The sequence below is a fragment of the Gymnoscopelus braueri genome, assembly GCF_963280865.1.
Source record: "Gymnoscopelus braueri genome assembly, chromosome: 16".
NCBI classification, from domain to species: domain Eukaryota; kingdom Metazoa; phylum Chordata; class Actinopteri; order Myctophiformes; family Myctophidae; genus Gymnoscopelus; species Gymnoscopelus braueri.
In genome coordinates, this window is record NC_137616.1 from 22,877,505 (window position 1) to 22,891,716 (window position 14,212).

The following is a 14,212-nucleotide window of genomic DNA, read 5'->3' on the forward strand; positions in this document are numbered from 1 at the left end:
ACCTTTAAGACCTTTTTAGTACCTAAAAAAAACCCCACCATTACTGCATTAAAAGTAATCAACAAACTATACTATAAAAAAATGTCAAACATTGGCCAAATTGTCTAACAATAATAATAATATAAGAAAACATTTTGAAAATAGCAGATCTACAAGCTCACAACACCTTCCTTGCGAGGCGTTGTGAGCTTGAAGATCTGCTATTTTCACAATAGAGTCAAACTAAACGTAATGCATCAACTCCTACATTCCAAGTGCTTTAAGGGTGGGGGGTCCCCAGTTCAAATATGATTATTTTGGGACGTCGCGGCCTGAAAGGGTTGAGGACCACTGGGTTAGATCACGTGTGTGTTTCCCAAAACAGTGGGTCGGGGCCCATTTGTGGGTCATGTACACATCACGAGGAAAGATCCCTTTTTTTGTTTCCTACAAAAATATATTACTATATTATTTCAAAACATTTCCCACCCAAAAATCTAAAATCTTCATCAATAAAAAAACAAATAAATACAAAATCTAAGAAATTCCATCAATTAATAAAAAAAAGCATGCAGTGAAAATAGCAGATCTACAAGCGTTGTGAGCTTGCAGATCTGCTATTTTAACTAGTTTGGATCCCGGGGAGACATCATACCTGCCATTAGACTGTGAAGATTTTCTTCTGTTACAATTGCCCCCCCCCCAGTATATACAGTATATTTTATTTTATTGTATTGTATTGTATTGTATTGTATTGTATTGCATTGTATTTTACTTTACATTTCTTGTCCTTTTCTTGTGATGTGACATAAATATTATATTTAATAATAATAATAATAATAATAATAATAATAATAATAATAATAATAATAATAATAACAATAATGTATTATTATTATCATGACAACATTCATCCAAACTTATTTACTTAATTTCGCAATTGGCAAATAATGCTAGTTTGATTCTAAATAACACTTTTTTTGCTATGGTTACCAAAATGAACAGATCTACAGATCTACATCTTGTCGCAATTTGACGTGTTGTGAGCTTGTACATCTGTTTTTACAGAGAAGCGGGCCCTTTATGGGCCCTGAGCAGTGTTGCCATATCTGCTTATTATAAGTGACTTTGGGCTTGTTTTTCTGTAAAGTTGCTTGTAAATATTAGTGAAATATTTCACTTATTATTTTTGAAAATAGCAGATCTACAAGCTCACAATGTGTTGCAAATGCGACGCACTGTGAGCTTGTAGATCGGCTATTTTCAAATAGGTTTAAATGTCGCTTCTTTTGGGCTTAATTTTTTTCACAGACCTGGCTGCTTATTTCTCTCACAAAATCTGGCAACACTGTCTCAGCAGGCTCGTGACCCTTGAACTCTATGCTCGCGACCGCTCGGGATACGCGGGGAGAATGAATGTCTGAGGCGAGCTGCCTGCAGGCTGCAGCTCTCACTTCAGTAGAAAGTTTATTGCGTTGCTTTGGATTCATCAAAAATAATTTTAAACCGGCTTCAGAGAAGATAAAAGAAAGAAGAAGAAGCGGCGGACATTTTAGGTGAGTGTTGACACACAGAAATACTATTTATGTAGGCGTTTTAGCCTACTATTACTGTATTGATAATTAAGTGCGTAGGCTGCTGTGTTCGAAGTCAATCACAAGTGACTCATGTCATGACCCAACTCTACACATTTAGTTATTTAATTTGTCTTGATAAAGGGATTATGACAATAATTACAATAAATTATAGTGGGAATATACAATATAATTTATACTATAGGCCACTACTGCTTGCCTGTGTGCCGCTCAAAACTAAATTCAGAATATGACGTCTGTGTGTGTGTGTGTGTGTGTGTGTGTGTGTGTGTGTGTGGACACACGCTTTCAGTGATGAAGCTACAGAGTGTTTTAATATCCCGTGAACTCTGAACATTAATGATTCCCTTGTCTGTCTCAGACTGTCTGTCTGTCTGTGTGTGTGTGTGTTATTATTACACATTTATTTGGCTGCAGTGGCCAAAATGAATGGTTTGCAGCCCTACTAAAAGAGAAAAAGGAACCCAGAGAGAACCATTATGTGTTATGCCCCCCCCCCCCTCCCACAAAGAGAAGAAAACAGTTTGAAGGTAAAGTGATATTGTTTTGTTAAATATTAAAGTAATCATTGCTTGTTCAGTAACAGGGGTCTCCCAGACTCTCCACCTCTTTAGTAAGCCGAAAATGCATTTCCAGGAATACCAAATTTAACCAATCAGAACTCATACAGGATACAGGATAAATAAGTTACAATTGGAAGTGATGACACAAAGAAGTGGGCATACAAAATTTGAACCCATTTAGACCAGGAACGCATCTGTGTAATTGTTTTGATTTCTTTGGCTAGACCTTTGGCTTCAAAAATAGCAGATCTACAAGCTCATAGCGCGACACCGAGTGGCGCGCTATGAGCATGTAGATCTGCTATTTTTGAAAATCTTTGAATATATATGTTTTAAAGTGAACATTTGTACCTCAAATCTTTTTCCTTTTATGTTCAAAAAACTTTTAGGATTTAGAGAGCATTTTTAGAATCGGCCCCAGGTCTTAATGGGTTAAAGCTGCACTATGTAACTTTCCTCTTCTACCCCGGATTTGAACCCGGTTTCCTGAGCAAGTGCTGTAACCTTTTACCATTGAGCTAATAGAGCCTGCCTGCTTGCTCAGGTGATACATTGAATCTTGACCATCAGATCAAAATTCATGTCAGATCCTGTGTCTAGGTGAGACATGACCTTTGACACTATCTAAATGTCTCAATAGAAGAGCAGGGAGACTAAATACAACCACCCCAATTATATAAGTTATATTGTATTATTTGTATTAACATACTCTAACATACAGATTGTATGTTATATTGTATTAATATACTCTACGATACAGGTTGCATAAAATTACATTTTATTCCACTTTAACTTTCTAACAAAAAACATCTTGTTTTATCCAAAATATATTACTTGCACTACCTTTAGACTCTGACTCGTCTGAATACGGTGGAGATGCTGTTGTTCCCCAAGCTATCCACGACGAAATGTCAAGTACAGTCATACCCAGAAGAAGGCCAAAGAGTTGGAGCTGGACCTACAGCATCTTAAAACTAAGTAAGCAATGACTAATGTTAACGAAACAGTTGCATGAGTTTGCTCTTCTCTTTTTGTATATATCGATATGTTGGTTATTTGTTCTCATGTTCTTTTTTACTTAGATCTTGACCACAAATGTTAAAAAACATTATATAGAAAGCATGTTAAATGGAGTGGACAGATGCTAGGCTCATTATTAAACTGGTATCCTACTAAGGCATACATCAATTCAGTTTTTATTTTTTATTTTTCCGTACCCTGTTCATGCTTTAAGATGCAACAAATTAGAGATTGCAAAACTGAAACTGGAGGAAGGGCCCCAATATAGCTCTGCAGCAAAGCCTGACATCCCTGCTGCAGATAAGCAAACCAGTGACAGCATAGGTGTGTTTAGACAGTGATACTGTTCTACGGAAAATGGTGACAATGTGTACAATATAAGTACTGTGATACTGCCAAAAGGAGCTTAAATATGATTCTCTACATTTTCAGTTGCAACTTCCTCCGTTTCCTCTTCCCCCGAGTCAGACGATTTGGCATCGACACCTGGGATGTTTGACGGCAACGGTGACAAGGTATTGAAGAAACATACTGTGTAGGACAGTGGTTCTTAAAAGTGGGGTTCCACAGTGTCCCCAGCTAAATAAGAAACAGTTATCATTTCAAAAATAGGCAACGTGTCATGATGCATCGTGAGCTTGTAGATCAGCTATGTTTTGCTATTTTTGAACTATTTTTGAACAGTTTTGCCTATGGCATGAACAAAATAGGGATGCCGGGTGGAAAAGGTTAATTTCACTACTATTTTACCAGCTAGAATGTAATCCAATGACAATGTACTGTATAATAATTACTTCAACTCTCCCCACCTACAGTATAGACAGTTGTAGAATTCTGTACTAAATGTAATCCAACAATTAACATCTTCTCTATTGGAGGTCCATGGCACCAACTCTTTTCTAAATGGGTCCACATTTGGGGGTCCTTGAAAATGTAATTTCTTTACAGTAAATTCTGTTTGAAGTGGGCCTGCTTTTGTCAAAAATGAGTCTGAAATGTCATGGTAAAATGTTTTTTAATTTCTAAAACATGTGTTGTTTTCTTCTGTTTCAGGTCCACATTGGCTCTGGTGTGTGGCTCGAAAAGGAGATCTGGAAGATGGTGGCAGCAAACACCAAGGACTCCCTGTTCATGAAGGAGCTTGCTGTTGCCATTTGGGGGACAACAACCCTGAAGACCATGCAGGAGCCTTACAAAGAATGCCCCACTAGCAAGGGGGAGGCCAAACCCCCCTGACCGCAGGACTCAGAAGAGGTATGTTTACTGAGGGGTGGGGGGGTTCATTATGACTTGATCTCATAATTCAATCTGCTCTGTGCATGACTGTAGTTCTCTTTTCCAGAAGGTGGAATTCCCGTTAGCGTTACCTGTTCAGTTTTTCATACCTTCATTTGGTTGTCTCAGCAGCATACTGTTTCAACCAGAAACACATATGGAGATGTTGGTTGTTTCCAATTTATATCTGCTGCCGAGCCAATCAAATGAAGCTATGAAAAACTGATCGGGAAACGGGAATGTCACCTTCTGGAAAAGAGATTATATTAAGCTTATTAATCAATCATAAAAGAAAATACTCTATTGTAATAAAATCGATTTTATGGCTGAAAGAAATGCCGATCTACAAGCTTGCAACTCGTTGGACGTGTTGTGAGCTTGTAGATCAAAAAAGTAATCAATAGAATAATCGCAAGTAGAATAATTGGTAGTGGCAGCCCTACATGCATGTGTGGCAGGGGTAGCTTTTTCCCCCAAATTGTTGTTGTCCATTGTAGCCATCTGACTTATTGCCTGCCCACTGTCCACCCACCTTTTTCATTCAAATGCATGTTTTCTAACTGAACTGAAACACGGGGTTAAAAAAACACTTCACCCCATTTTCAACTCATCTTCATATAATTGGTCCTCACTAATACACATTTTAAGATGGCACCATTTATGTCTACTCACTCTGTGTTTCGTTGATAGGTCGTGGACAGTTTAGAAACCTGCCTACCTTTGACATCATCGGTAGGCAGGTTTGGTCATTTAGAACAACTTTATTTGTTCATTATTAATGCAAGAACAATGGCTTCTACTTCTGCATGCAAACTTTCCAGGTAGAGACACACTGTAGTTTCTATTAGCTTGGAATCTCCATTGGTGATGTCACTGGTAGGCAGGTTTCTGAACTGTCCACATTCCACCAATGAGTGGCAGAACGAGTAGACAGAAATGGTGCCATTGTATAATGAACATTAGCGAGGATCAGTTAGTTATATGAAGATAAGGTTGAAAATGGGTGAAGTTTAAGTTACTTTAAGTTTTTCTCAAAACATCACAATTCATTTAACTCACCCCATGCAGTATATTGCTAATTATATTTGTTTTATTGTTGGGGGTTCTTGTTTGTTTTCTTTCAGACTGTTTCCATTGGTGGCTGCAGGGGCAGAACATTCTCACAAAGAGGAAGGCCATGGACCATGGCCAGGACATCAATAGAAAGGACAAGAAATTGTGTGTCTGTGTAGGGGGGGGGTTGATATGGGGGTAATGCTTTATAGCGCCACCAGCAGGCCGATTTTTGCAAGACACATTTTTGGCTGCAACTTTACAGATGTTTTCCAAACATCACACACATCGGTATACAGTATCTCCATAGTCATGTAATCAAGACGGATCTGTCCGATTTTTCATATTCTCTCACTCTTTTCCAGTCATTTGAACACTGTGTGTGTGTTAGTGTGTTCCTCAGGTTGAAGTTCATGTATTTATGTGTTTATTTATACATTTATTTGTTATTTAAATGTTGTTTTTGAGGGTTTTTTATAAGTGTTTAATAAATTATTGTTATGTATGAAATTGATACATGATTATTTATGACTTTGTGGATTTTGCTCACTTTTATATAGGCTACTGTAGGCTACTGTTTTTTAAATATACCACGTGCTGTGGGCACCTGGCTGAAATTCACCATGATCATGCATCCTCTCCAGCAAAGTTGGTCACTGCATATCCAGAATACACCTGAATACACATAAATACCAGATAGCAGCTTAAACCAGCTTAAACCAGCTACCAGCTAAACCATCATAAATACCAGCTACCAGCTTAAACCAGCTAAACCATCATAAATACCAGCTACCAGCTTAAACCAGCTAAACCATCAAAAATACCAGCTACCAGCTTAAACCAGCTAAACCATCAAAAATACCAGCTACCAGCTTAAACCAGCTAAACCATCATAAATACCAGCTACCAGCTTAAACCAGCTAAACCATCAAAAATACCAGCTACCAGCTTAAACCAGCTACCAGTTTAAACCAGCAAAACCTACCACCTTAAGCTGGTCAACCACCAAGACCAGCTTAAGGTGTGTTTTGGACGTCCAAAACACACCTTAAGGTGGTCAACCACCAAGACCAGCTAAAACCAGCTGGTCCAGCTTAGGCTGGTCTAAGCTGGTTTTTTCAGCAGGGTACGCGACCCTATCGGTTGGGAGGTGTATTGCATTTTGATACATTACAACTCTATGAGAAAATGACCATCGATCGGATTAAAATGCTTTTTATTGAACAATACAGATGATACGGGTACTTTTGGCTTTGGGGCCCGTAAAGAAATTGTAACATCCGTGGCCATGGGGTAAACACTTAATGTTTGAAATCTGAACAGTTATGAGTTATGTAGATGTACGGGGCGGGCCAAAAAGGGAGAAAGTGCAAACAAACACTATGTTGAAGTTCATCCGTCGTGACAGACGATCGTCGTGTGATCCATGGCTATTGCTTGAGTTAACTTACTTTGCTTTAAACCAGGTCTGGCAAAAGTGGCAAGCGACACCGTATTCGCAAAACACCAGTTAAACTGGCTTGAGTGACGACACAAGAATTTGCTGCCTTGAAAATGTGTTTTAAATAACTAACTTGACAGGAATCACAGGATGCATGTAACAACAAGGAATTCCCCAGGAATCCCAAGACTGTGCAGGTGCCATAAACAGGTATGATGATGATCATGAGACGCGAGAGACTCTGCATTTGGTCATCGGGTCATAATCGTTATAATCGCACGTTTAGTGCGAAGAGAACACTACACAGGCGACCCCCACCCATTCTTTCTCCATGAGGACGAGGACCTTTTTGATTTAATTTGAATACTTTATTTAGAAGTTTGCAGAGAAAAAAGCACATGAAAGTACAGTTTACAATACAAGGTCAACTAAATAGGATTGCCCAGGAGAGCCACAATGGCTTGTTTCAAATGGGATCCGCATGTAGTCACGTCCTCAATTCATGGAGCACTTACTCAATTCCAGAGGTGGACGAAGTACTCGACCCCAGTAATTGAGTAAAAGTACAGATACTCCTTGGTCAAATGTACTCCACTATAAGTAAAAGTAGCTCAGTCAAAATGTTACTCAAGTAAGAGTAAAAAAGTCATTGCTTTTAAATATACTTAAGTATTCCAAAGCACATGCTTTGAAAAATACTTAAAGTACAAGTAAAAGTAGAAGTACATTTCTTAATTTTTAGATCAATGAATTGCTGTAATGTTTTCACAATTAATTTATAGGACCTTGTAACCCTTGTTTCAGAGAAGTACTGTAACTCGGCACTGAAACCAGCACTGCATGCACTGATGTGCTTGTACCACTAATACAAAGCCTGTAAAAAACATAGAAAAAACCTATAAAAACATAGAAGTGACTGAGGAACCAGAACTAAATACTTTTACTCCTATACACCCATACAAGATGTAACAAAGAGGCGAGCGGAGGGGGAAGACAGAAACACGGCCAGTGTGAGAGCAGAAGTTAGGCCAATTGCATTTTAGGGAAGACAAGAAAACAGCCAACCTAAAGGTCAAACCGCACCAAGGCAATTAGTCGCAACTCCTTGCAACAGGAATTGCGACTCCCCATTGGGGGAGTAGTTCCATGTTGCAAGGAGTTGCATGGCGAATCATTGGTGTGGATGTGGAGTGGGCTTAAAAGTACTCAGTACTTTACAGCCTTCCTAGAAATATACTTGAGTAAAAGTAAAATATTTTTCTTGGAAATGTACTCAAGGAATAGTAATAAGTATTAGAAAAAAATCTAATACTCAAGTAAAGTACAGATCCTCAGAATCTGTACTCAAGTACAGTACTCAAGTACATTTACTCTGTTACTGTCCACCACTGCTCAATTCATGGAGATGTATGAGATGCATGCTCCTCATGGTACCAAAACCACTAAGGCCTTAAAAATAAGGCTCCAGACATCCCGAAACAAACTAGTAAGGCTACTTCTTGGCCTTAAACATACAACTCATCTAACCCCTGCTCATCTTGCTAGGGTCAGATGGCTCAGGGTCAGAGGTGGACGAAGTACTCGACCCCAGTACTTGAGTAAGAGTATAGATACTCCTTGGTCAAATTCACTCCACTATAAGTAAAAGTAGCTCAGTCAAAATGTTACTCAAGTAAGAGTAAAATAGTAATTGTTTTTAAATATACTTAAGTATTCCAAAGTACATGCTTTGAAAAAATACTTAAAGTACAAGTAAAAGTAAAAGTACATTTCTTAATTTTGATATCAATGAATTGCTGTAATGTTTTCACAATGAATTTATAGGACCTTGTAACTCTTGTTTCAGAGAAGTACTGTAACTCTCTGAACCCACCTGCACTGCATGCACTGATCTGCTTGCTTGTAGATGTTATACAAAGCCTTCAGAAACACTTATAAAAACATAGAAATGACTGAGGAACCAGAACTAAATACTTTTACTCCTATACACCATACAAGATGTAACAAAGAGCAGGGGCGTCACTACCGTCACGTAGACAACGCGGTTGCGTTGGGGCCCGTGACGTTAGGGGCACCTCCCCATCCAAACAAAAAGAAAAAAAGAATTATATATAAAAAAAATATATATAATATATATATATATAATATTCAAAAATAAACCTGGGTGTGCCCCTTAACATTGTTACAAAACCGTTGTTTATGTACCCGAAATCCGTCACAAACCCGCGAAAAAAAGTATCAGAAACCACTAATAACCGCGCGAAAATTGCACGCAGTCCGTGCGCGCAGTCCGGGCGAAGCGCGTGCGCGCAGTCCGGGCGCACATGCACGCGCACATGCACGCGCGCTGCGCGCGCGTGTGAGGGCCCGCTGTGACCGCCTCGCGTCGGGGCATACTGTTGCCTCGTTACGCGACTGACAAAGAGGCAAGCGGAGGGGGAAGCCAGAAACACGGCTAGTGTGAGAGCAGAAGTTAGGCCAATTGCATTTTAGGGAAGAAAAAAACAGCCAACCTAAAGGCCAAACCGCACCAATGCAACTAGTCGCAACTCCTTGCAACAAAACTGTTTTAAGGTCAACCACACCGATGCAACTCCTTACAACTGCCATTGGGGTAATGGTTGCAAGTAGTTGCAAGTAGTTGCATGTTGCAACTCCTTGCAACTGCCATTGGGGTTAATGGTTGCAAGTAGTTGCAAGTAGTTGCATGTTGCAACTCCTTGCAACTGCCATTGGGGTAATGGTTGCAAGTAGTTGCATGTTGCAACTCCTTGCAACTGCCATTGGGGTAATGGTTGCAAGTAGTTGCAAGTAGTTGCATGTTGCAACTTCTTGCAACTGCCATTGGGGTAATGGTTGCAAGTAGTTGCAAGTAGTTGCATGTTGCAACTCCTTGCAACTGCCATTGGGGTAATGGTTGCAAGTAGTTGCATGTTGCAACTCCTTGCAACTGCCATTGGGGTTAATGGTTGCAATAGTTGCATGTTGCAACTCCTTGCAAGTAGTTGCATGTTGCAACTCCTTGCAACATGCATGGCGAAACATTGTTGTGGATGTGGAGTGGGCTTAAAAGTACTCAGTACTTTATAGCCTTCCTAGAAATATACCCGAGTAAAAGTAGAATATTTGTCTTGGAAATGTACTCAAGTAAGAGTAATACGTATCAAAAAAATCTAGTACTCAAGTAAAGTACAGATCCTCAGAATCTGTACTCAAGTACAGTACTCAAGTACATTTACTCCGTTACTGTCCACCACTGCTCAGGGTTGAGGACAGAGTAGGCAACTTGCAATGGGCCTGGTCTACGAGATACACCACAACATTGGGATACCCATGTACCTGTCAAAGTATTTCAAAAACGTAAATGAAGTCCACAATCACAACAACAGAGGCATCTCCACTGATCATGTCCAACCCAGATTTGGCACAAACAAGGGGCTGAACTCGTTCTCCTGCTATGCAACAAACATGTGGAATGCCCTACCAAAAGTAGTGAAGGAGTGTAAAACCCTACTCACTTTCAAAACTGCCTTGAAATACCAATTCCAAACTGCCCCCCCCCCCTCGAACTGTTTACCGTATTTCTTTTTTTTTCTTACCTTTAAAATGTTCATATGATGTTCTGCATAGTAGTGTATATCTGTCTGTCTTTTAATGTCTCCATGAATTGAGTATGTGAGGATCCCATTAGTTGACCTTGTATTGTAAACTGTACTTCCATGTGCTTTTTTCTCTGCAAACTTCTAAATAAAGTATTCATTCAATCAATCAATCAAACTGACGATTTGCTGACATAATTATACGTGCAAGATTAAATAATAATGTCCGATCGATCGTCGTTGTGCAGATAATCATCATCAGTTTCGCGAAACTGGGATTAAGGGAGGATGGACTCTTCTTCACATCAGACTAAGTCAACTTGACTTGAATTGTCTTTCATCAGAGTTGGTTCGTTTTGAAGATTTTCCTTTGATCCTGCTCGGGTCGGCTGCATTTCTGGATTAGTAAAACCTTTTTAAATATTTTTTTGTATGTACCATTGTTATGAACAAACATAAACTGTTGTGGCCACTGACTTATGAACAGTGGTGTAAAGTAAGTACATTTACTCAAGTACTGTACTTCAGTAGAATTTTGAGGTATTCTTTACTTTACAGGAGTATACCAGTTTTCAGCACTTTTATTTCTACTCCACTACATCTCAGAGGCAAATATTGTACTTTTTACTCCACTACAATACTTTGAAAAGTTACTTTGTAGATTTTGATTAGTATCACAAAACATACAGTAACCACTCCAGCCCTATATACATTTCGGCCATTTGAAAACAGCAGATCTACAAGCTCACAATGCGTCGCATTGAGAGCTTGTAGGCCTCCTTCTGACTCTGCCGCAGTGCCGCAAGGTGGGAATAGAAAGGCACGGACAGTCTAGTCCAGTGATTCTCAACCTTTTCAGGCTGTGACCCCCCAAAATAATCACATTTGACTGGGGACCCCCCACCCTGACAAGCACTTGGAACTGTAGGATTTGAGGCATTACATTTTGTTTGACTCAGTTCCACAGATAAATATTGTGAAAATAGCAGATCTACAAGCTCACAATGCCTGGCAACGTGAGGCGTTGTAGATTGTCTATTTTCATTTATTTTGCCCTTTTCTTATATTTGACAATTTTGGAATTTATTTGGTATTAAAAATGTATTAAATTGTCACTTCACTATCATCTGGGGACCCCCAAAATCATATGGGGACCCTCCTGGGGGTCCCGACCCACAGCTTGAGAACCACTGGTCTTGTCTATCCTGGATCATCTTAAAACTGGCAAATTCATTTGAATAGATTTTTTCATAACGGGGCACTGGAGCAGGAAACCAGGAGAGAGAGGTAGCCAATCACCGACTCCCATACAGACAGACTGGGTCAGCACATACAGTCTATGGTCAGCAGCACCCCAACCCAACCACCCAACAGGAACAAGCAGGTCTGCCTCTTACACTGCGACCTCTACAGACCTGGTCAATGGTAATTTATATTGACCAGATCTGTAGAGGGCGCAGGTGAGTAATCACAATAATTTCCATCTGGTGGACATATTTTATTTTCTGCCCAAAAAGTGCATTATTCAGAGAAGGTAGGCTTCCCACCGTGGAGAATAGTCTTTCAACAACACAAAACAGCCTTTGTTTCCGATGAGTAACAAAATAGTTGTCTTTATATGTTTTACTAAAGTTGGAGACCTCACACAGTAGTGGAATGTTCAGTCCATTGGGAATAGCACCCGCTCCTAACAGAGGGAAAACTCACAGCACGCTCTTGCCCAGGGCAATCTCCTCCCCAACAGGAATACCTGTTCACAATGAACCGATGAGTCAGGGCTCTGCGCGCGCCCACGTGACGTCTCGTTGTCATTCTGTGAGTCAGTCATGTGATTGGGTCAGTTCCTGCTAGCCTAGCTCGCAACACCCGGGGACGAGCAGTTTGCTGTATCATGTCGCAAACGGCGCCCCAGTTCACCTCAACGCTGTAAACAAAGATTTCGTTATAAAAGACAACAACATCAAAAAGAAACCTGGGATTTCCTCGCAAACCTAACCGCTGTGCATCGATACAAATGGATCTATGGTGTTTACTGGTGGTGGTGGTGCTGCTGCTGGTACCGTCCGGTGCAGATGGTTCGGGTGACAGCTTGTGGTACCAAGATCTGTGCAGGTAATACACCCAGACAGAATGAAAAGAGCCATTTATGACACGCAAGCTCAGGCTGGAAATGGCAACATTGTTGCTGCATTATATTATAAGACCCATATTGCTGTTGATGTTTTCTATTATAGCTACATTGTTTGCATTCAGTGAGTCTCTCCCCCCTCCCTTCCCTTGCTCCTGTTGTTGACTCTTTCTCTCGCGTAGACAGAACCTGCTCTTACTCTGCTTGTCTTGTGTTTAAATAGAATAGATAGAGGAGAGTAGCCTACTGTAACTGTCAACTGGCAAGACCAGCTTGGTAAAAGGCAGCAATAGGCCAAGTAGATACACCTTTACTTGTGTGTTGTGTGTTTGTGTTACTCTCAGAGCTTTTGATCATAGCAAGCATATGGAGTAGATGGATGCAAATGCTAGTGATTTACAGGCAACATTTGGCAAAGTTAACAGTACACATAATACCAATATATTAGTTATTAAATACGAAACGGGGAATCATTTTTATTTTCAGACCTGTACATATCCTTTTCATTGGACTATAGCTATTACCCAACACTTCCCTCAAGGGCTGTAAAGGGTAAAGGGTACCCTTATGAACAAAAGCACTTCATAAACACATGTCATTACTCCCAACGTTAAGTAACTATTTTATTGCTGTATTGAATTAACAAGCAGCGAGACTCACTCACTCACTCACTCACTCACTCACTGCATTTCGGCTGATTGAGACAAAACATGCTTTTGATTCTAATTGGAGATGACTGTGGTGCTCTCATGTTGCAGTTATAAATGGGAAGCCATAGACCGGGACAACGGGGTCAGGTACACCCTGAAGCTCTGTGAGTCGTCTCCAGACACGACCTGTGGCCCTGGCGCTGCTGTCTGTGCCCGCAATGTCACCACACAGCAGGAGCAGTCTGTCGGTGAGTACAGTGGGATAGAATTGAATTACAGATCCACTGAAATGAGTGGAACATACCAAAATGACTTGCACAGGAGTGCCATACCTACAGAGCTGGGCAATATTATCAATTAAAAGCATTAACAAAAATAATGAATGACCACCAAATGTCTATATTTAACATCTCTCCATGTTGTCACATTCTCTTAACTAAGTAATTCTACTTAATCTTTTATACATCTTTATTTAAATCATACTCATTTTCCTTTACACTGTGATTGATACAGTACAATGAAAATAAGAATATTTCATTATCTTGGTATTGAACTTCCTTCTTGATATTTTGCCTAGCGCACACACACACACACACACACACACACACACACACACACACACACACACACACACACACACACACCTCCCACTCTATTCAACATTCACAATGACTCTCTCATCTTATGTTGCGTTTGATGGAGCCACGACACTGTGGCATCTTGTAGACGTTATGACTAATTTCCAGGGTTGAGTTGACATTGTATGACGTTCTGTGTTCATAGTAGGTTTCCTTTCCTATTCAATACTTTAGACAGCCTGAGAGATTTAATACTTTACATTTTTTTATCTGACCATGTTGTGTGTAAAGTTTAAACACTACCAGGCAGTAACAATATGTTTGATGCTCT

General features: G+C 40.0%; 2 protein-coding genes across 2 annotated transcripts in view; both read left to right on the plus strand.

Moving 5' to 3' along the window:
• Positions 1–1,491: 1,491 nt before the first annotated feature.
• On the plus strand, positions 1,492–5,999 carry LOC308103343 (uncharacterized protein). Its single transcript, XM_080453266.1, has 6 exons — positions 1,492–1,535; positions 1,992–2,104; positions 2,987–3,115; positions 3,590–3,672; positions 4,211–4,411; positions 5,557–5,999. The coding sequence occupies exons 3-5, from the start codon at positions 3,046–3,048 to the stop codon at positions 4,391–4,393; spliced, it is 336 nt and encodes a 111-aa protein (XP_080309392.1). The 5' UTR covers positions 1,492–1,535; positions 1,992–2,104; positions 2,987–3,045; the 3' UTR covers positions 4,394–4,411; positions 5,557–5,999.
• A 6,391-nt stretch (positions 6,000–12,390) lies between these two features.
• The window catches only part of igf2r (insulin-like growth factor 2 receptor), a 71,761-nt gene continuing 69,939 nt past the window's right edge, over positions 12,391–14,212 (plus strand). The window contains exons 1-2 of the mRNA XM_080453585.1: positions 12,391–12,637; positions 13,412–13,551. Coding sequence (XP_080309711.1) covers positions 12,540–12,637; positions 13,412–13,551 — 238 coding nt within the window. The 5' untranslated portion in view covers positions 12,391–12,539. The remainder of the gene's footprint in view (positions 12,638–13,411; positions 13,552–14,212) is intronic.